Here is a 24,109-nt window from a genome sequence, read left to right as displayed (position 1 = left end):
AGCTAATAGGCCAATCAGTTTATAATTAATGTAGGCCTTTGTGTGTTTATTTGGGACTAAAAGGATGTGGGACTTGGTGGGACAGAAATCTCAGCCAAAAGTGAGCTGGCATATTACCCCAACTCATGTTATACACTTTCAGAATAATAGTTATAATAGTAAGAGTTCCCCCTGGTATTTAAGAGTATAGCTGTGCTACTGAGCCTATTGCCCTCAGACTTCAAGAGAGTTGGGTACTCTCCCCACCATCCAGCAGGTGCACACTGATTCAGAACATAACAAACATCCCAAGGACATGCACTAGAAGACAAGCCCTATAGCTTCAATGCTTCACAACAGAGAGGCAGCTGCCTCCCACAGAAACCTCCATGATGGCCCAGAATTTGTCCTTGGAGATACAGAGGGAGGTATGTTGTAGAACATTATTTTAAGATATGTTACATTTGTTTATGCTATGAAAATGTGTTTAATGATGCAAAGATGTGTTGCATTCTTTTATGTTGCATTTGTTTAACTCTGTGAAGCTGTGTTATTTTGCCTGTCTGAAACACCTGATTTATCTAGTAAAGAGCAGAACAGCCAATAGCAAGGCAGGAGAAAGGACAGGCAGGACTGGCAGGCAGAGAGAATAAATAGGAGGAGAAATCTGGGGCAAATATAGAGGAGCGAGAAACAGGAGGAGACCAGGACTCCAGGGACAGGCACCCAGCTACACTGCAAGTCACAGAGAAAGAAGTCCAGAAAAGTATACAGAAATAGAGAAAGATAAAAGTCCAGGTGCAAAAGGCAGACAGGATAATTTAAAGTTAAAAAATAAAAAAGCTGGCTAGAAATAAGCCATACTAAGGTCAGGCATTCGCAAGTAAGAATAAGGCTCCATGTGTATTTATTTTGGTAAATGGGTGGCGGGCCCCCAAGAGAGCCAAGAAAAGCAGAGAGTAAATACAACCAATAGCACAGGTGTCCTCAGAGTCTTCCGGCCTTGTAATGTCACATACGGGGTTACACAGGACTCCTGAGGCCTAGCTTCATTACCAGTAAGGATTGGTGATTGTGTGAAATGGGGATTCCTGCCATGGCCATATCCAGAACAGTGCACAGCAATGTGTGCATACACTGCTCCACCACTGGCCCTCCCTGGCTTCTGCCAGAGTTGGAGCTTCAGAGAGTGAGGCTCACAATGAAATGAATGTGTTGAACAAATGTTTAACTGTACAAGAACCTCATGGGCTGCCTTCCTGCTGCCACCTCAGCCTCGTGCATCAATTAATAAGAGTTCTGTGGTGGTTTGACTAAGAATGGTCCCCATAGGCTCAAATAGAATGCTTAATTGCCAGAGAATGCCAGTATTTGAAAGGATTAGAATGATTAGGAGGTATGCCCTTGTTGGAGGAGATGCGTCACTAGGAGTAAACTTTGAGGGTTTCAAAAGCTCACACCAAGCCCAGTGTGTCTGTCTATCTGTCTGTCTGTCTATCTGTGTGTAGGTGTATCAGGAATTAACATACTTAGCTACTGCTCCATCAAGCTTGCCAAAGAGGGTATTTGATAAGTTTGAGTTTGGGGAAAACCTAATGATAGCAAGTACGCAATGGCAGGCTTCACACTCAATATAAATCCTGGCAGCTGCTACCACCACAAATGAGAAATTAAACACAAGAGCAGTCAATGCCATGGGACACTCCCACCGGCCTCGTCTAGAACTCCAGGGTGACACAGACTTGCTAATGTGTGGAGGGGCTTTGTGTCAGTGGGAGTACCTGCCCTTTCTGGGTGTCTCCTCTGGCAGAGACAGACCTGCAGCTGCAGGTGGTCCCATGGAATCTGGCAGCTGAAGATGATGGCTGGAACCCAGATGACCAGAGCACCTTTGGGTGAAAGCGAGGGAGTACTGGACAGGTGAGCAGGAACCCAGCTTCACAGTGAGACTGGCTGTTACTAACAGGATCAAACAGACAAGAGCTCTGGCCTTTCCCTGTGCAAGCAGAGGCACTGTGGGAAGGAAGTTCAGCATGAGTTCCAGCCTAGCAGGGAGCTAGGGACACAGGGAGTCAGGGCCTTGACACCTTTCCAGAGTTCACAGGCTGATGGGAAGCTGGGAAAATCCAGTCACAGACTGACAGGGACCTGCTGCATGCCAGCAGCCTTTGCAGGTGTGTGGGGGTTGAGGTCCTTCTGGGAAGTGTAAGAAGATGAGCTATCAAGCTACAGAAGGGCTTGGGTGTCCAGGGAGTAGAAAGAAGTTCTGTCACTTAGGATTACCGGCAGGCACTAGGGAGAGTCCCATGGCTGAAGATCCCGAGCAGGAGGGAGAGGATCCTGCAGTTCAGGATCAGTTCTCCTGGGGACAGTGATATTTTGTAGGGGGACGGGGTCAAGGCTTGGGTGCACACAGATGCCTCCATATATCACCAGAGAATTAGCACTGTCCATAGGTGCAAGGGGGAAGTTTGTTCTTTTAATTGTTGTGTTCTATACTTGTGGAAGAAAGTAAACCACAAAGTACTGGGAAGATCTCGACATGCTAAACAAGGGTCTTTTTTGGTTTTAAAGGAAGCCTTTAGCCTGTCCATGCAGATAAAATTATTTGACCATGTGCTTCAGACATAATTCGCTGCCAAAATTTCTTAACTATGTATTTTTAGCAGACCCGCTGTTGACCCGCACTAATTACACAGCATTCTCTGTCTGAGAAATTACTACAGACTGCAGAGGAATTGCTAGGCTGACCTCCGACGTCCTGGTGCCATGTTCTACCATTAAAAACAACACTGCAGAAATGATATCCTTAAAAGAGGGGGAGTGATGCAGACCAATGAACCCAACTTCTTTCCTGTCATGGATATAGACAGTAAACATTTCTATAATGGTGCAAAAAGATCTTTATTAGAATTAACTATGGAAAAATCTGTATTTCAAAACTCCCAGAACAACAACTCCGATGGTCCTTTGCTCTTTTTTTTCACAAGGACTTGACTCACAGCACAAACTCTGTGTGCACAGGAAACCAAATGAGTGTTGTTGGAGGCCACTTGTTCATTTCCTGGCCACTCAGACTCCCAAAATAACCACACAGAAACTATATTATTTAAATCACTGCTTGAACTATTAGCTCTAGCTTCTTATTGGCTAACTCTTACATCCTAAACTAACCCATCTCCATTAATCTGTGTATCGCCACGTGGCTGTGGCTTAACAGATAAAGTTCCATCCCCAGCATCTGTCTCTGGCGGGGCTACATGGTGTCTCCTGACTCCACCTTCTTTCTCCCAGCATTCAGTTTAGTTTTCCCCACCTACCTCTACTCTGCCCTATCACTGGCCAAGGCAGATTCTTTATTCATTAACCAATAAAAACAACACATAGACAGAAGGACCTCCCACACCACATGAACTTTTCTGGAGTTGGAATTTACTTAAATTTGCTTCAAATTTACACATTTTGTCTTTACAAGTTAACATGATCCTTGTCATAGCTTGCTTCTCTGTTGCCATGATAAAATACTGGCCAAAAGCAAGAGGGAGGAAAGAGCTTATTCGCGTCATACGTTCTGACGCAATTCATCACTTAGCAGGCACCATGGAGGAACTAATACCTCACTTGCTGCTCAAGGCTTGCTCAGCTTCCTTTCTTACACAACTCAGCCCACCTGCCGAGGAGTAGCCATGGCCACAGTGGGCTGGTCCCTCCCACATCAATCATTCATGAAAATGTTCCTCAGACATGCCCTCACGACAATCTGAGAGAGGTATTCCTCAGTGGAGGTCCCCTTTCTAAGTTTCTGTTGACAAAAACAAACAAGCACAACCCTTAAATTTTACCAGTAAAATGGTATTTCTTGCTGGAGTGTGTTCACCGCTCAGCCTGCTGGATTGGAGGTGTCTTCTTTCATAGACTAGACAGTCTGCTCGGTTGGATGTGTCCTCTTCATGGACTGGACAATCTGCTTGGATGGTGCTATCCTCTGTCACAGACTGAACACTTTGAGGGCTGGATGTGTCTTGTTTTGTATGTGCATCTTTAACATGTCACACAAAGGACATGTTCTATATCCCTCTCTATCCTAACCCAAACATGGAAGTGAGTCCACAAATGTGTGAAGCCTCATAGCTTTGGCAATGAAATGTGTAACCTCAGGACTGGCATCTTAAATTCATCTGTTAGCTCTGTAATCTCCTGGGCCAGCTAGTGTGGTGTACAGAGTAGAAAAAACACCACAGAGACCCCATTTTCAACCAAGTATAAGGTAAGGACTGACACTCAAGGTTTTCATCTGATATTCACACTGTGGCATCTACACACCCAGATTCAAACACATGAATGCACACACACACACACACACACACACACACACACACACACCCCACACACACGTACAGCCATAAGCAAATTCTGATGAACTAGTTTTGATTATATAAGTTACTACAATACTTTTTAAATAAAATGCTTTATCTTTTTGTCCTCAGATATAAATATTGCTTTAAATTTCTTCAAAGACAATAGTTCAATATAAAATTCCACTAAAATTAGACAAGTGGCTAATTAAAAAAAGGCCAAGAAAAGGAAGTGGAGAGGGTAGATGGGAATACCACAGGGAAACTCTACTTTGGAGTACCTGATACAAAAATCAATATTAAATAAAGCCTTTGCTACTATGTTTCATAGTAAAAATTACAAAAATTTAATTCAAATATTAGTTACTTTTATATATTCACACTAAACAATATTTTCTGAATAAGAAATCATGGCTGAAGCTTTTGCCTGGCAGACAGTTCAGTGGGAAGAAGCAAGAGTGTCCAAGGATTGGTTTGATGGTAATGAACAAACAACTCTGGTGTTCAGGTCATATACAGACAGCACCATTTAGATAGTATCAATCATAATTATAACATGAAAGACTAAGAGTGGTTTTCAAAATGAAAAATGTTACTATTATAAATATTTGCAGGCATTAAAACCTACAGCACACCATAACCTCCTGAGTCACTGCAATGAAACTGTCATGTGTGCTTATGGCAGAGACTGGGTGGCATGTGCCACTGCAGGGACTGTGCTCTTAAAATGGGCGGTGCTGGCATACTACTTTAATCCCAGCATTCGGGAGGCAGAGGCAGGTGGATCTTTGTGAGTTCGAGGCCAGCCTGGTCTATAGAGTGAGTTCTAGGAAAGCCAGGGCTGTTAGACAGAGAAGCCCTGTCTTGAAAACCAAATAAATAAATACGTACACACACACACACACACACACACACACACACACACACACTTGTGAGCCAATCCGTATGAAATGGTTTAGGTGACAGACTGGGAATCCTGTAGAGGGTGACACAAACTAAAACGGGCTGCTCACCTCAGGAAGGTGAGGAGGAGCAGTGCCAAGTGCCCTGGAGGTTCTGCGCATAGCTTTGGTTGTGAGTGGGTAACAGATCTGGCTAGAGGGGACAGGTGATGTGCCTAGCATAGAGTATTCACCTGAACTGTCACAAGAGTCTGGCAGTGGGACACTGATGAACAGCCAGGCAAGAGGGGATGAACACCAATGTTGACCTTACTGGCACAGTGTCCTTGAGGGCATTCCTGGGTGCCTTTTACAAACAGCCCCACAGATTTTACTGTAGTCACTGGGGAGAGAGCAGTGTAAGCCTGGGCCAATACTAGCAGCTCAGTTGAACTCACAGCTTGCAAGGTAGTAGGAGAGAAGCCAGAACACAACTAGACATGAAAGATTTCCCCAGAAGCAAACCATGGAGAGCTTATCTAGAGTGGGCTGGGGTATAAGGTCCTCCTTCAGGGGGAATAGAACAACAAACAATCAGGTAAGCTCATGTCCATTTCCCCAAACATCTAGTGTTCCTATTTTCATATAATTTTATAACCCACACCAAAGACCACCTAAGCTTCAGAGGGCAGGAGTGAAGGCATAGGCTGTAGACTTCTGGTCAACCACTAGAGTAGTTTGCCTTTAAAACTTGTATCATATCAAAGCTTCAACTTGTAAGATAGTCGGTTTCATGGCAGTTTGTGCTGAGCGCTGGCAACCCCCATACAGTGCCACAGACACAAAAGACACATCCTGCACAGACCAGACAGATGGCGACCAGCTTCTACAGTTTACAACACTCTGAAGTTCACTCGTCCATTCTAGAGAAGCCTCTTGTTTTCTCTCCTGTTTCCAGTCACACTCGTTGCCTCACACGAAGAATAATATATACAAAGGTTCTGGACACACTCCAGGGAATTCCCGAGAAAGCTCACATTTGAGATTGATGGGGCAAAAGAAAAAGGCTGCAAAAAGCACTATTTTCTGAAATGCAGCCCAGTAAGTGGACATGCCTCCCGAGTAGTGCTTACACCTTGGAACAAGTATTCAAAACATTATCTTGTGGTACTACTTCAGAATCAAACCACAAGATTATCTACATAAAACTACACTGATATTTGAACAAAGTAGAGTGAGAAATAGGTGGCCATCACCTAATTCAAAGGTGAAATGGTGTTTGAGTATCTGGGGTAGAAACTGACTCAGTCATTTAAATTTGCATTTGCATCAATACATTTTATTTCCTCCTAACGCCTTTCTTCCAGACTTTACACTCACCGGCATCTCCTCTTCTGTACTCTTGGAGAAACACCAGAGCAGTAGTCCCTGACATCAGCCTGCAGCAGTGGTCCCTGCAAGAAACCCAGTCCTCACCAAGGCTGGGGAGGGCACAGTCCTAGGCACAGTGCTCTGTGGGAGGAGTGGAGTCCCAGTTGCTGCGGTGCTAGCATGGCATCTCAACCTTCAGTTCCTCTTGTAAACAGCTTCTGTCATAATTCAAAGGGAAACAGGCCTTGTGACTTCAACGGTCCAGATGTTGTAGGAATCACGGCTGCTCCCTGTGGGACACTACAGTCCCATGTGGAGACTCTTGGGTTGTGGCTTGTCATCTTTGACCCCACCTGACAGGCCATGTAAAGGGCAGAAGAGCTGCTTGCCTCTTCAGGAAGATGTTTTCATAAACTGTGGACTAACTGGTGCCTACTTGGGTGGGACTGTCTAGGGCACTCCACAGCTCCAGCACAGGGAATGTCAGACTCCTGCAGTTCATGTTTAGAAAGAGATAAGCTGATCCTCTTTTCCAAGATTCACAGGGAGAATATAACATTTCTATGAATGTAACTGTTATATAAATCAGTGTCAAGAGTCATAAAATAATCAGTGCAAGATGGCTCTCCCCCTCCTCAGACTCTCTGGTCGAGGCCCGGGTACAGCTGTCCTGTCCCTGCCTTCCTCATCAGATCACAGCCTTCTTGCTTTGCTTGTCCCCACGTGAGTGACCATCCTTTCTACCCATGTTCAGACACCCCCTTCGGCAGTTAGCCAAATTTGTATCACTTCTCTTCCGAGCTACCTGTGCTAGGTCCATTCAGCTCTTGTCTTTCTGAAATCTATGATGTCATGATGAAAGGAGAAAGAGGCACTCAACTCTCAATTTTTTTAAACACACTGTTTATGAATTCAAGTGCATGCAGTAAGTAGATTAGTAAGACTTGGGCATCAGTAAGTGGGAGATAACTTGAGGCCTCAGGCGTCAGAGGACTAAGAGCCCCAACAACTACCATAAATGGTCACCTACTCATCTGGGAAAATTTTTTACCAGAAAGAAAATTCCCCATGTATGTGGAGCGTTCTCAATCTCTTTGGTGCCAGCAAATGTCATGAACTCAGCATGCAAGGCACCATGGAGCTATGCCCCAGCAAACTCAGGAATAACAGGAGAACTTTCACAGAAGAAACAAATCAAAGTAAGTTGATCCTAATTAGAATATGAGCAAACTTTGATCGGCAATGAAAAAGGGGAATAAAAGTCATGAGAGAGAAAAGAACAGGGCAGTGAAGACAGTTTTACGCTCACTCTGTTAAGCGAGAGATTTCTGTGGTTAAAATGTGGTCAGACAACCAACATGCCAATGGTTCGGTTTTGCTGTAACACTGACAATGAGCTTCTGAAGGGCCTGTCTCCTGTGGCCTGCATGCTCCTTAGACCCACAGACACCTGTACCTGTATATACACTTCGTCTTTTCCCCACTAGTCCCCTGGTGTATGCACAGCACAGAGAACATTCACAGTAGACAGGAAAGGCCAACTTCCTCCCCAGACAGGCCTGGAATGCAGTGAAGTCTCTTTAAGCTGGAGACAAGAATGGGGCCCACATCTGCAAAGAAAGCCTTGCAAGGGAATGGGGGAAATGAACAAAAATTGCTTATTCCAGAAGGTTTGGGCCAAATCCCTCTGTGGCCAGGCTTGGGACCACGACCACATTCTTGCTTTGATGTCTTCAAACACATGGATGTGCCAATGTTGAGCAAACCCATGACATATTCCCCAGAACATGAATCATTTTATCTTTCAAATACCAAAGGGAATCATAAGAACCTCTCGTTAGAGACTGAGAAGACCAAACTGAGTGTGGTGTCCATCTTCTGTGCCCTAGGCCTTGCTCATCCTGAAGAAACCAAAGAGGGACATCAAGGTGGATAGTATCAGGCCGTGGCATCCTTGCCACCTTGCACCCTCAAGTGCAGCTGCCATGGTGGCATGCATGGACTGAGAAACTACAGAGTACAGAATAAGATGACCCAGTTTCTGTAGAGTCCAGTGCTGTTTCAGGCCCCCACCCTTTCTTCTCTCAAAGGTACCAACAGGAGACAGACACCGACTCATCTTTATTGAAGAATAACTGCACGGATGGACTATGGTTTCTAGGAGAAGGGAAGCTCAAAGGAGGGTGAGTCCTGCAGAAGGGGAATCCAGCAAGGGCCCCCTACAAAAACTGCCCCATCTGCCTCAGTGGCAAGTCATGAATTCTTTCATTTCTTCCTGTAGTCTTGCCATCAGGCCAGCAGTCACTCAGCCACAAATAGCTGAAGTTTCCCATCCAAGGTGGCAGTGGCAAGCTGTAACACAAAGTGGAGCACTACATTAAGACCAAACATTTTTCATTTACTGAGTAACCAGGGATAAAAGTGGCCACAAAGTTTACACATTAGTTGTAATGTTTCAGATCAAAGAGCAAAACTCATTAAATTAGTAAAATCTGTTGCAATAGTGTGATACTTATACTTCATTAGTCCAAGATACATTCCACTGATGCTTTAGAATCTGAAATGCTTTGACCTTAGAATTCTGAGTCTCAGAGCAGCCTGGGTGATAAGATCTTATTTCCACAAAAAGTTAAAATAAAAATGGAGACCACAGGATGCATGGGGCTTTGTCAAGAAGACCAACATGTGCCTGTAGAACTCTCAGGACAAGAAAAGAATCAGGGAGAATATTTAAAGAAATATGAAAAAAAGACATTCTAAAATTGATAAAAGAAATATAAACATCTGTGCTCAATAGGCTCCCAAGATGAGCTAAAATAGCCTCACTCATCCATGATGTAGTAAATCTCAAAAGCCAAAACCAGGCTGAATCCCAGAGGCAGCAGAAGAAAAGTGGCTCACAACCCAGGATACTCTCAGTGGCTGACAGACTAGAGAGTAAAAGAAAGGGTCTCTCTCTGTCAACAGAGAATCCTGTATCTAGTAAACACTCTTGAGTCTTGATGGGGAAAGTGAGGCTTCCCAGATAGGCCAAGGGTCATTACCTCTAGTCCTATCCTGTACGAAATGCTAGAGGGAGCCCACTTTCCGGTGACTGAAGGACTTTAAATATGGACTTAAAGTCACATGAGGATAAAGGTCTTAATAAAGGTAACATGAACAATTACACCAATAGAACTCTATAACTATTGAGACTTTATTTTTATGTGTATGTGTGTTTTCCCTGCATGCATGTCTGTGTACCCCATGCATGCAGTGCCATGGAGGCCAGAGGAGGTGTCAGGTTTTGGGGACTGGGGTTACGGATGGTTGTGCACCATCATGTAGGCGCTGGAAAGTGAATCTAAGTCCTCTGGAAGAGCCCTTTCTCCAGGCCCTTGGTAACTAATTTTAAGAGACAAATACATTATTAAAAAGTTATTAGTGTCAAAGAATTAATGTTGTAACTTGGATTTGCAACTCTACATTTTCCTAAATAATTTAAGAAGCCAGTGAATTTTAAAATTATTATCGGTTTATACTTTGATGAACACACTATATTCATAAAATTGTAACTTTCAATTTTAATAACTGAAAAAAGGTTAGTGAGCTGCCCAAGCTTGACAACCTGAGTTCAATCTCAGGAACCCACAGAAAGGTGGGAGGAGGGAACAAATTCCACAAAGCTGTCCTCTGATCTCTACATGTCTGCTGTGGCATGGATATTCTTCCTCAAAATAATAAAAATTTAAGCTGAAAAAGGCAGGGGTAGCAGTGATAAAAAAAAGGCATAGTTTTGTGTGTTATTGTAGTTAATCTAGTATAAATAAAATTCAAGTGTTTCAACTTTAAAAGGTTAAATGTAATCTCTACAAAGACAGTATCTATAAAATATACACAAAAGAAAAAGGAAATACTTTGAACCATTTTATTACAAGAATTGACTAACAACACAGGAAAAGCATTGCCAGAAAGGAAGGAAAATCTAAACCACACGTGGGGAAAGTACAGAAGTAAGCTCCTTCTTATCCAAAATAACCTTAAATGTAAGCAGATTAGCTCTGCAACAGCAAAAAGGTAAAGGTTGGAAGGATGTACTGAATGATCCACCTATATGCTGTCTACAAGAAACTCATTTTAGATACAGGACACGAATAAATTGAAATAAAAAGAAGATATTCCATGCAAATAACAAAAAAAAGTGAGTGGGGATGGCTCAGAAAACTAGACTTTAAATAAAAGGTTATGAGAAACGAGATAATTTTATTGATAGACATGTCAATGGCCCAAGACACAATGATACAAACATTCACATACATCATAGAGACCACCGAAACACATGAAACAGAAATAGGGGAAATTAAGAGTAAGCTCTTTGACAATAACAGGTTTCGGTGCTCCTGTCTTCTGCCATCTCCATTACCAGGCGACAAGTGTACAAAGAACGTAAACGGTGTAGTACACCAACTAGAGCTAGAAGACACAGAAAATGCCAAACAAGGGGATGTTACGTCTTTGATCCATTAGGAGTTAATTTTTACGCAAAGTGAGACATAGGAGTCTAATTTTATTATTCTGCGTGTAGACGTCCTATTTTCCCAGCAGCAATTGTTGAAAATGCTTTCTTTCTTCCTTTTTTTTTTTTTTTTTTTTTTTTTTTTTGGTTTTTCGAGACAGGGTTTCCCTGTAGTTTCTAGAGCCTGTCCTGGAACTAGCTCTTGTAGACCAGGCTGGCCTTGAACTCAGAGATCCGCCTGCCTCTGCCTCCCGAGTGCTGGGATTAAAGGCGTGCGCCACCACCGCCTGGCTGAAAATGCTTTCTTTTCTCTAGCTTATGTTTTTGTTTTTTCAATTTTTCTTGTTTGCATCCTTCTTAAACATAAAATGGATGACGTTCCATGTGCTCATGCTTGGGTTTTTGGTTTGATCCATTGGTCTAAGTGTATGTTTTTGTGCCGGTACCATTTGTTATTACTGTGACTCTATATCTAAAGAACTGGAATTGCATTCCTTCCTGCATTGTTCTTTGTGCTCAGGGCTGTTTTGGCTATCTGAGGTCTTTTGTGATTTTTTAAATCTGTGAAGAAGGAAATGGGGATTTTGATTGGGATTGCAATAAATCTGTAAATAGCTTTTAGTAAAATGATCATTTTTACAATATTAATTCAGCTAATCTCTGTGGATGGAGTGTTTTTCCATTTCGACTGTCTTTATCTCTTTCTTCAGAGGTTTACTGTTTCCATTGTAGAGGTCCTTTGCCTCCTTGGCTAAGTTCATTTCTTAGAAGCTTTCTTTTCTTTGAGGCTACTGTGAATGGAATTATGTCTTTAACTCTTTCTCTGTAGGTTTGTTGGTGGTGTGTGGAAAAGTTATTGATTTGTACAAGTTGATTCTGTATCCTGCCACATTGCTGAATTTGTTTATTGCTTCTAGAAGTTTTCTGGTAGAATGTTTCGAATCTCTAACGTATAGTATCATGCCATCTGAAAATACGATAGTTTGAGTTCTTCTTTCCCTATTTGTATCCTTTGAATTTTTCCTTGCCTTAGTGCCCCAACTAGTACTTACAAGATTGAAAAGGAGTGGGGATACTGAAAATCCTTGTCTTATTCCTGAATTCAGTGGAATTGCATCAAACTGTTTTAGGATGATGATGGCTAGGGGTTTCTCATATATAGCTTTTTTATGTTGAGGTATGTTTCCTCCAGCCCTACTCTGTCTACAACTTTTATCATGAAGGCATCTTGGATTTTTATCAAAGGTATTTTTTGAGATGATCATGTGATTTTTATCTTTAAGTCCATTTATGTGATATATTACCATTTATTAACTTATGCTGAATCATCCCTACATATAAGTACACAGCCAACCTGTTCATGGTTACATAATCCTTTTGATATATATTCTTTTTGTAAATATTTTATTGAACACTTTTGAGTCTACACTCATAAGGAATATTGCTCTGTAGTTTTCTGTTGTTGTGTCTTTACGTGATTTGGGTATTACTGTGATACTGGCTATGTAAAAGGAGTGTGGGAGAGTCCTTTTGTTTCTAACTTTTTAAAAATGAATTTAAAATGACTGATTGTGGATCTGTGAATGTCTGGTACAATTCTGCTGTGAACCCTTTGACCCTATTCTCAGAGCTTTTTACCACTGCTTCAGTCTCCTCGTTTGTTATGTGTTTGTTTAGGTTCTTTATTTCTTCTTGATTGAATTTTGGTGGTTTGACTGAATCTAGAAATTCATCCATTCCTTTTTGGTTTTCCAGCTTAATGGAATACCTGTTTCTAAAGTATTATCTTACTATATTCTGAATTTCTTTAGTGTCTGTTGTGAAGTTTCCCTATAAGTTTCTGGGTCTGTTAATTTGGATCCTTTCCTTTCTTTTGGATAGTTGGACAAATAGTCTGTTAATCTTGCTCATCTTCTCAAAGAACTAGCACTGAACTCATTGGTTTTATGCACTGCTTTCTTTGTTTCTATCTCATTGATTTCTGCTCTGGCTTTTATTATTTCTTGCCATTGACTGGGTTTGTCCTTATTTTTCCAACTTTTTGAGCTGCATCATTAAGTCATTTATTTGTGCTCTTTATGATTTAGAGCCATAAATTCCCCTCATAGGACTGCTTTCTACATGTCCCAGAAGTTTTGTTGTGTTATATTTTCATTTTTATTTAGTTCCAAGAATTTTTTTTATTTCTTTTTTGATTTTTTCTCTGACTCATCTATCATTCAGTAATGAACTGTTTAATCTCCATGAGTTTTGTATTTACTAAAGATTTGTTTGCTGTCAATTTTATGTTTTATTGCCTTGTGGTCAGATAGGATACAAGGAATTATTTAAATATTTTTGAATTTGTAAATATTTGGTTTTGCCCCAGTATGTGGCCTATTTTAGAAGAGCTTTCACATGCTGATGAGTATAATGTGTATTCTTTGTTGTGTTCATGTTTGGCTGGAATATTCTGTAGATAAATGTTAAGTCCATTTGATGTGTGATATCAATTGATTCTGATATTTCTCTATTCTTGTTCATATGGCCTGTCTATTGAAGGAAGTGGGGGAATGGACTAGCATACTATTAATTGATTGTTAATCTGTGTCTTTCAGTAGTAGACATTTTTTACGAATTTGAGTACCCAGAGTTTGGTGCAAGTATTTTTAGGGTAGTAGTATCTTCTTAATTGACTATTCCCTTGAGTAGAATGAAGTGTCCTTCTTTTTCTCTTCTGGTTGGTTCTATTTTGAAGTCCACTTTGCTGGGTGTTAGAACAGTGACAACTGCTCGCTTCCTGGTCCCATAGGACTGGAGTGTTTCTGCCCATCCTTTACTCTGACACCGTGCCTGTGTGGAAAGATGTGTTTCTTACAGACAACAGATACGTGTGTTCTATTCAGTTAGTCTATCTTTGATTGGAGAATCAAGGCCACTGGTATTTAAAGTTATTATTGAAATATGTGTGTTAATTGTGGCCACCGTGTGGCTAATTTTGGCATTGTTGTATTCTCAGTGTATTTGTGTCTTAATCATTATGGCATCATACTTATTTTCATTCCTCTCTTCAACCTGAAATAATGTTCCTGTATTTTCCTTAGGTTTTGTGTATTGTGTATTTATTGTATTTGTATATATATATATATATATATATATATATATATATATATATATATATATATATGCTGTTTATGTTGTAAATTTTTCTCCTTTAATCATGGCAGATAGTTTTTCTGGGTATACTATTTTAGGTTGGCCATAATAGTCTTTCAGTACTTGGAATGCATTGCTTCATGTTCTGTTATGCAAAGTTTTATTGAGAAATCAGCCATTATTCTGATGTGGTTTTCTTTATTTGTAACTTGAATTTTTCTCTTATGACTTTCAAAATACTTTCTTTGTTACATATACTTAGTGTTTTAACTGTGATATGGATTTTCTTTTCTGGTCTTGTCAGAGAGAGAGAGGGAGGGAGATTGATGGGCACAGAAGCAGAAGTGCACCTGAAAGGAGTTGGGAAAGAAGAGTAAATGCAATCAAAGTGCATTATACAAAATTCTCGAAGAACTAATAATATGCAGAAGAAAGATAACAAAGGGAATAACGGTACAAGGAAGGCCATCAGCGCGGCTAGGTCTCTAGCCTCCCAACATCAGACAGGAGGAAGGGCTGCCTTCCTGTAATGAGCTAATGCAAGTCTAGGAACCACTTCCCAAACTTCATCACCACCACTCACTGCGGACCCTGCTCTGAAAACGTTAGTGTTAGCTTAGACTGCACAGGGATCATGCTGTCGGGAATATGCATGCTCTGAAAACGTTAGTGTTAGCTTAGACTGCACAGGGATCATGTTGTCGGGAATATGTTTCTTGGAATTGAAAATTAACAATAAAATTATCTTTGAGTCATTGTTCTATGGGCATCTTGGGCAAGTTTCCCCACTTTCCGAATCCCTGGCTTGGTTCAGCTCTGGCTATTGTCCCATTTCCACAGCATTACGGGAGCAGAGAAGAGTGTGATTGTGCTGGTAAGTGTGAGCTCCAAGTGACTGCCCTGCTGGCTGAAAAGGAATAAAATAGCAGCAGGGGCCAACTCAACAGGGAGCAGCACAGACAGGTAGGGCTAGTAACACACATAACATGTGTACAGTCGCCAAGACTGCCCTTCGCTGTGTCTGAGTTTTTCACCTAGGGAACATGAAATAAACAAGTGGACTCAGAATACAAGCAGCTATGGGACTCACTGCCTGTCCAGGGAGAGAGATGAACACAGCCCAACTTTTGAAGATGACATCTTGATACAATGTAAAACAATGGACATCCTTGAAGGACCACGCAGTGACCAAGCCATGCTTACCAGGAGTGTGAAGCTAGTGGAGCATCACACTAGCTACTCTCCTGCTACTGTGGTAAAGTGTGAAGCTGGTGGAGCATCACACCAGCTACTTAAGCTGGTGGAGCATCACACCAGCTACTCTCCTGCTGCTGTGGTAAAGTGTGAAGCTGGTGGAGCATCACACCAGCTACTCTCCTGCTGCTGTGGTAAAGTGTGAAGCTGGTGGAGCGTCACACTAGCTACTCTCCTGCTGCTGTGGTAAAGCACCAAGGCCAAAGGAACTCACAAAAGAAAACGTTTAATTAGTGTTCGGTTTTCAGAGGGTTCACGTCCATGATAGAGGAGCAAAGGCATAGCTGAGAACTCATTTCTCAGACTTCAAAAGCAGGAGGCAGAGAAAATCACAATGGGAATGGCATCGCTCCCTTGAAACCTCAAAGCGTGACAGAGACACACCTCCTCTAGCAAACCTACGAGTCTTTCCCAAACAGTTCCACCCACTGGAGACCAAGTATTCAAACACACATGGAGTTGTTCTCCAATCAACACAAATTAGGAAGGAAGGAAGGAAGGAAGGAAGGAAGGAAGGAAGGAAGGAAGGAAGGAAGGAAAAAAGAAGAAAGAAAAGAAGTTCATTTGATGTACTATAAAATTGAGTAAAGCCTGGACCATATGATCATCTCAACAGACAAAAATATTACACAGAAATTAAACACCAAACAGACTAGCAATAATGGGGGCTTCCTGCACGCTACTGCGCCAGGCATGCAAAGCCCACAACTTAATGGCAAAGTCCTGGAAACGTTCACTAAAATTGGGAACACAACAAAGACAGCTGCTCTTATAATTAGAGAGATCAGGAAAAAGAAATGCAACTCATCTGGAGTGGGAAGACTTGAAACTGACGTTTTGGGTGATAGAATCATATGTACACAAAGTAAGAAACGATTAAAAACTGTCACACACAATAAACAAGTCCAGTCAGATCGCAAAGATCATTATATAAAAATTAACTTCACTTTTATATGGTTATACCCCATGCCTATTCTAAAATTAAATTTAAAGATATTGGGTGGAAAGCGAGAGTAATAAATGGTACTGGCAGTTGGATCTCATTTTCTCTCCTGTGGACATGTGTAGGTATAAACACACACACACCTACGCATACTCAGGAAGAAGAAATACCTGAGAGTGTCCACAGTGGCCCCTGGGGGAAGGCTCAGGGCCTCAGAGATGTCATGGTTTCTCCTCCTGTTTGCTCACCCCCTCCCCCTTCCCTTTCTCTCCCATCCATCTGTCTCTCTGTGCACACCCCTCCCCCTTCCCTTTCTCTCCCTTCTGTCTGTCTCTCTGTGCACACCCCTCCCCCTTCCCTTTCTCTCCCTTCTGTCTGTCTCTCTGTGCACACCCCTCCCCCTTCCCTTTCTCTCCCATCGTCTGTCTCTGTGCACACCCCTCCCCCTTCCCTTTCTCTCCTGTCTGTCTCTCTGTGCACACCCCTCCCCCTTCCCTTTCTCTCCCTTCTGTCTGTCTCTCTGTGCACACCCCTCCCCCTTCCCTTTCTCTCCCTTCTGTCTGTCTCTCTGTGCACACCCCTCCCCCTTCCCTTTCTCTCCCTTCTGTCTCTCTGTGCACACCCCTCCCCCTTCCCTTTCTCTCCCTTCTGTCTGTCTCTCTGTGCACACCCCTCCCCCTTCCCTTTCTCTCCCATCGTCTGTCTCTGTGCACACCCCTCCCCCTTCCCTTTCTCTCCTGTCTGTCTCTCTGTGCACACCCCTCCCCCTTCCCTTTCTCTCCCTTCTGTCTGTCTCTCTGTGCACACCCCTCCCCCTTCCCTTTCTCTCCCTTCTGCCTGTCTTTCTGTGCACAACCCTCCCCCTTCCCTTTCTCTCCCTTCTGTCTGTCTCTCTGTGCACACCCCACTCCATGTATTTCTTTCACTGTGATGGGGGTTGAACTCAGACCTTTTCTGCCTCTAAGATACAGCCCTCACTGTCTGGAATTTGCTAACTTGAACTGGCTTCAGTTCCTGCCTCAGCCACCGAGCAGCTGGAATTACGGACTTAATGGCCACACCTGTCGTGCTTACTCTGTTTCCCAAAATAACATGTACTATTTCTTTTTAAAAGGTGGAAAAAATGAAAAAAAATCCAGTAATAGATGTCTCTAGAATTATAAAAATAGTAACCCCACTAATTTTTTTGTATCAGGTAAGAGTTCCATAAAATACCGCATAGTGTGTAATTTCTAAAGATAGATTGTTTCGTCACAGCCAAACTATATCGATTAAGTTGCAGCTCTGATCCTTTTTTTAACCTGTCCTTGACCACAGTCAGCACAAAGGTACCCACACCTGCACAAGTCTGTGCAATGAGTGGTTTATCTGTGGGACACGGTTTCTGCATCTTCTCCCTTCTGAGTCTATTGCTCTCTTGAACCTGCTTGCCATTCTTATCATTCACAAACTTCATTAGCACAGTTCGATGACAGAACTAGATGTGTGACTGGAACCCTATGTGCTGAGAGTAACAGAAACGCTGCGACTCACTTGAGATAAATTTTCAAGCTGGGTTTATAAATCACTTACAAAGAAATTGAGCAGAACTAGAATCCTGGCCCCACTGTCACATTCCTACAGTGTGACCACAGTGTGCTCAGGGCCGGAGGCCACAGCAATGAGTGTTTGCAGACCTGGAAGCTGTGCCAGACCATCAGGGACAAATATCCTCGCCAGCCAGATATTAGATCAACAACCATTAAACATAATCTGAACCATCTTCCGTGGCCAGGGCTCAAGAGCTGAAATCCAAACAGTCGCCCTGCTGCTGACTGTGTCCATGCGCTGCACAGGCCCCTAGAGACCCCTGGGAGAACCCCAGGGCCATGCAGAGGACAGCAGCAGCGCCCAGACCTGCCTGGCATTTATCCCTCTTTCCCACATAACTTGCAAAGCTGTTTGTTCAGGAGGTGCCTCTCCGGGTCCCCCTACTGCTCTGCACCCACATGTGCCACATGCTGCGGGTTTGCAGAGGACCGCGCAGGACCTCGGCTGTACACAGATCTGACTCATGGATCCCTGGATCACTCACGCTGCATAGTTGGCTCCATTGTGTGCAAAAACTGCTAGGGTTTGCTGCTCATCCAGCAGGCTGTTCTAAGATGGGCGATCAGAGGCCTGGGAACTGTGATTGTTCCCTCCCTCCTTCCTTCCCTTTCTCCCTCCCAAGATGTTCCATCTCTCTACCCTGTGGATCAAAGGAAGCAAATTCAAGAGAAGAAATGCTCTGTCACTAAATTTTTCATGTCATAGAAGTGAATTCTATGATTTAAAAATTACATCTCTAAACAGTATTACAGGTTTTCTTGAGCACCACGCCCGCTCACTTACACACACACACATGCTTGTGCACGCAGACACATACCCTCTGCATTGCTGAGGTCAGCAGTGTTTCTGTACCCACAGAGTCTGCATCAGCTTATAGCTCCTGCCCCCCCAGCAGTCACCTCTGCCACAGCACTCAACAGGTCCCTTACTGTTTCTGCTCACACGTCCATGGCTTGTTTCACACTGAGCCTCAGGGAAGCACAGATCCTCCTGTCTTGTTAGTTCCGATTTTCTGCACAGCTAAGTGAGCCCTCTCCACTTTGAACCTTAAGTGGCTTTCTCCTTCGTGACCTTCCTTCTCCTGTACGGTTGTGGAATTCCTGTTTTCTTGGCTTGCTCCCACTGTTAGACTACACTTTTGCATGTAGGTAAAAGCTGGGTAGCAATACAACTCTGTGGAATACAGCTCTGTGGAATACAGCTCTGTGGAATACAGCAAGAGCAACATTCAAGCTTCGTCTTTTTCCTCCTGGAGTCCACCCATAATGGTTCTTTCTGTACACCTTGTCTTGCACAAAAGATCCCTGTGGTGTACACCTGATGTGAAACAGGTTACCAAGCACGCCCTTCCAGAGGGCAGGAACTCATGGACTGAAGAGCAATGCTCACACACTGGGTTTTGCTCTTCTGCTATGGTCTAGAGTTGACATCAAATGAGCTGACAGAAAATCACAACAGGTCTACGTGACATCAGAGACTGTTTTGCACATAACTATCAGTTATGTCTCTCTCTGTGCAGCTGTGTGTCTAGACAGAGCACACATGACCTGTAAAGATTGATCTTAACATTGGTATGCAGATCCCGGACACTGGATTGCAAACTGTTTTTCTTTCCTGTAAAAATATTTAATAAGATGTCTTTAGTCTTAAGAAAACTAAACTATGCCATCTTTATTCAAAGTCAGAACACAATGAAGTAGAAATCATATGCTTTTAATTTTAATAAAAGTGAAAAATTCTAAATAAATGTTTAAAGCATATAAACTTCATTTTTAAATAATATGACCTCTTGAAATTTTGTTTTAATAAAAAATGTTTTCTGTGTTTTCTGTTTTATATAATTATCCTTTATCTGTTAGGGCTTTGGGTAACAGAGAACAGAGATAAGCTGTGCAGAGGGCCCTGGGAGTGCACAGCAGTGACCACTAGTGTCTAACAAGTCAGCCCACCAGATACATGATTCCCTGATGGGGACCCCACCAGCTCTTCCCTGAGAACAGCTTTGGGTGTCTTCCCACTGCCTGTGTGTTTATCTCATGAAAATATTCCATCTCCTGGGCACACACACAGCTGTGGATGGTCAGGAGGAAGACTTCTACTATCTGTATAATTCTGATGAATAGAAATAACACTAGGATATTTTACATTTCTCAGACTGACAGAGGAGTCTCAGACATAAGGACAGCCTGTTGCACAGACAGCTACTTTGGACTCCAGAGCAAATTCAAAGCAGGCTGGTTCCCCATGAGACAAATACCTGGCTGTCCCTAGAGACAAATATGTGAGGTCATTTTTTTCAGGTGTTGTTTTACTGACTCAAGGCTGGAGCCTGAAGTGACTTTAGACATAACCCCCTGCAGCAATGATCCTTTCTGCACGTACTCCCCAGCCTCAAGGTTCAGCCTGTTGTTTTCTGTCTGGGAGCCCTCACCAAATTAGAGCTATGTGCATGGGTCAGTGTGATATTCCTAGCCTAGGAGAAACTACGTGACTTATCTTGGGTTCTGAAAATCTAACATCATTGTCTGGAGTTTGGCCATGAGAGGGGGCAGAGCTAGAGAGCAGAGGGCAGTGATATAGGGAGGCAGAGAACAAAGGGCAGAGTCAGCAGAGCAGCGGTAGGGGTGGAGCGTGAAGGGCAAAGTCAGCAGAGAAGTAGTAGGGGTGGAGCATGAAGGGCAGAGCAGCAGGGCAGCAGTAGGGGTGGAGCATGAAGGGCAGAGGCAGAAGAGCAGCAGCAGGGGTGGAGCATGAAAGGCGGAGTCAGCAGGGCAGCAGTAGGGGTGGAGCGTGAGGGAGCAGATGAAAGGTCAGCAGCAGTGGGGCAGAGAAAAGGAGGGAAAGCAAGAGAGATTTTAGACAGCACTTTTTTTAAGATGAAGGAAAGAAAAGTTACCATCAGAAAGTGTCTGTGCTTCTTTTTCCCCTCAGTTAGAAAATATATAACCTTTAGACGGGTAAGAACTTTTTCTAGCTATCACCTCATTCGTGGACTTTCTTCTTTACCCTGGTTCTGATGGGGGGCTGGCACCCCAAGGTCAGCAACAAAGACAAAACCTGACAGGGAGAAAAACCCACGAATGGGTGATGTAGGCTCCACAGGGACACACACCGGCCAGGAAGCAGCACGCATGGGAGCCCTACCCGAGACCACATGGACACAGCTTTATCAGGGCCGCCATGTGGCCTCCTTCCTCAGTTCACTGCTGCACAGGACGTGCTGTTACAGCTGAGTGGACAGAAGAGGCCTGCGTCACACCTGCGCTTTAGAGGAGACTCGCTGAAGAGTCGGTCCATCCATCCACACGCCGAGCACACAACAGTCACACGAAAGAGTTGGTCCATCCACACACAGGACAGTCACACAGAAGAGTCGGTCCATCCACACACCCCACACATGAAGGTCACTCCATCAGGACACATTCGCTCACCTCAGATAAAGCTCAGTTGTGTGGTTTTACTCTAGACAGGTGCATTCAGTGTGTTTTCTGATACAAGTCTTTCATAACATGTTAGCTGGTGGGTGAATTCCAGTCCTTACTCTGACGAGACCTCAGACTCGGCCACCAATGGTAGACAGACACACCCCAGAGCTGCAGAGGAGTCTGCACAGGAGGGGTGCAGGATTCTGACAGAACTTCTCAGCTAAGGTCTCCATCACATAACACCTATACCTGGGAAGTTTGGAGGAGACAGGAGGAAAAGAAGTGGATGAAGAAGCTGGTCCAGGTCCACTACAAAACTGTCAAGAAGATGGACCCTGCCTAGAGGATAAGCGTAGACATGGGAACTGAAGACTCGGGGGTCATCACAAGCCGGGGGAAGTGTGGGACACAGACACGGCCGAGCAGGTGACTTGTCATAACATCTGGAGTAAGGCATTTTCTTACTCAGTGATTGATGACGGAGGGCCCAGGCCACTATAGATGATGCCATCCCTGGGCTGGTGACCCTGGGCTCTATAAGAAAGCAGGACTAAGAAAGCCATGAGGAGAAAGCCAGTAAGCAGCACCCCTTCATGGCCTCTGCATCAGGTCCTGCCTCCAGGCTCCTGCCCCACTGAGTTCCTCTCCTGACTTTCATTGACAGTGAACTACAATCGGGAAGTGTAGTCCACATAAACCCGTTCCCCCCTCAACTTGCTTTTTGGTCATGGTGTTTCACTGCAGCTATAGAAACCCTAATTAAAACAATGCATTTACCCCAAATCATAGAGACCATGATGACTCCCCAAAGAACCACAAATCTCCTTCTGATAATAATTCTCAGAGGCAAAAGTGTGTGTGCGTGCATGCATGAGTGCACTGCCTAAGTGCCCTGAGTGCACACTCTATAGTACACGGGCGGCAGGAGGAGAACAGGGAAGACCAAACATCCTTGTCTTTGCTCTCATCTGCTTCTCACTGTCTACTATGATGCCAGGTGTGTATTTTGCACAGATCAATTTAATGGGGTTAAGGTCTGCTCCAATTTGTTGATGCTGCTGAAGGTATCAGGGGTAAGTTTTAAATTTTTATCAAATAACTTCTCTGTGTCTACTGAGACATTTTTGTTTTATTGGACTTATATAATGTATTAATTTCCCTTGTTAAAACAGCCCTGCATTCCTATGATAAATCAATTAGCTCAGAGCAATACATAGCAATAATCCTTTACATATATTGCTGAATCTGATGTATTTTAATTGCTTGAGGAGTTTTGTATCCATAGTCATAAAAGATACATTGGTATTGGATTTCTGTTCTTTGGGAGTCCTCTGGTCTGCGATTAGAGTAGCCCCAGTCTCACAGAGTAATACAGCATGCTCTTCCTCTTTGGTAGGCTGGGTGAGTATGGGAATGTAGAAGGAGCTGCGGGCGCTTCCCACCACCCGGCTCCTGGCCACCGGCAAGCTTTACACAAAATAATTACATGGAAACTGTATTCATTTAAACACTGCTTGGCCCATTAGCTCTAGCCTCTTACTGGCTAATTCTCACATCTTGATTAACCCATTTCTAATAATGTGTGTAACACCACGAGGTGGTGGCTTATGGGGAAAGATTCAGCATGTCTGACCTGGCGGCTGGCTTCATGGCATCTGTCTCAGGTCAGAGAATCATGGTGACTGCCTCACTTCCCTTCTTCCCAGCATTCTGTTCTGTCTACTCCACCCACCTATGTTCTGACCTATCAGGCCAAACAGTTTCTTTATTAATTAACCAATGAAATCATCAGATAGATAGAAACACTCCTACATCATGAGAAAAACAAACGTTTATCTCCAGAGCTACGTATTACAACAATCCGAGAAGTTACTCTAGCTAAATGTTTTGTGAGGGAAGATTCTAAATTCCTAATATGACTTCTTTACTTATTGGAAATCTATTAAAATTTCTATTTATTCTTGAGCTGATTCTGGTGACTTGATACTTTTGAGGAATATATCTATCTAAGTTATTTAATTCACTATCACATGCAGCACATACACTCACCGATAATTTCCTTATTTCTGTAGGGTTAGTAGTGATGTCACCTACTTGTTTATAACCTTGGAAACTCTCAGTCTGCTCTCTCTCTCTCATTGTGAGCACTCTATTTTATCTTTCAATTTTCTACTTTGATACTTTCATATCTCCTAACATCTGGATACACAAATTTGTCAAGCAGGTAATATAAGAATTATTTATATTATAATGACATTTTAGCTTAAATATCTTTCCATCTCTCCTCTGGACTATTTAAAGTATCATTTTCTTTAAGAAATGGCTTATCCAGAAGTGACGTAAGGACATTTTCATGGGTACAACAGCAAGCTGAGCTATAGGCTGCTGTGACTGATAAGGCAGGGGCAGTGCCAGCTTAGGCCTGCAAGGGCCTCTGTGGTCTCAGTTCTGAAACGAACAATCTCCAAATGCAATGCGATGATTCAAAGATGTCATATGACCTCCAGGAACTCAAGTGTGAGGTACTAACTGACCATTTCAGGGCTCGCCTTCCCTTGTCACAATTTTCTATAAAACTCGAAAGGTCTATTGCTACATTTTCTTTGGTCTCACAATTAAAAAGCATTGGGTTCATATAAGAACACCAAGAAGTATTTCAAATCCTTAAGGTCAGCAATGGA

General features: G+C 43.1%; 1 protein-coding gene across 1 annotated transcript in view; it reads right to left on the bottom strand.

The window, feature by feature from the left end:
- Nucleotides 1-8,790: 8,790 nt before the first annotated feature.
- Nucleotides 8,791-24,109, bottom strand: part of Wdr27 (WD repeat domain 27) — a 90,981-nt gene continuing 75,662 nt past the window's right edge. Inside the window, exon 26 of the mRNA XM_038338438.1 lies at nt 8,791-8,938. Within this exon, the coding sequence (XP_038194366.1) occupies nt 8,888-8,938 (51 nt within the window). The 3' untranslated portion in view covers nt 8,791-8,887. The remainder of the gene's footprint in view (nt 8,939-24,109) is intronic.

The sequence above is a fragment of the Arvicola amphibius genome, chromosome 8 (genome assembly GCF_903992535.2).
Source record: "Arvicola amphibius chromosome 8, mArvAmp1.2, whole genome shotgun sequence".
NCBI lineage: Eukaryota > Metazoa > Chordata > Mammalia > Rodentia > Cricetidae > Arvicola > Arvicola amphibius.
This window is presented reverse-complemented; position numbering and strand designations above follow the sequence as displayed.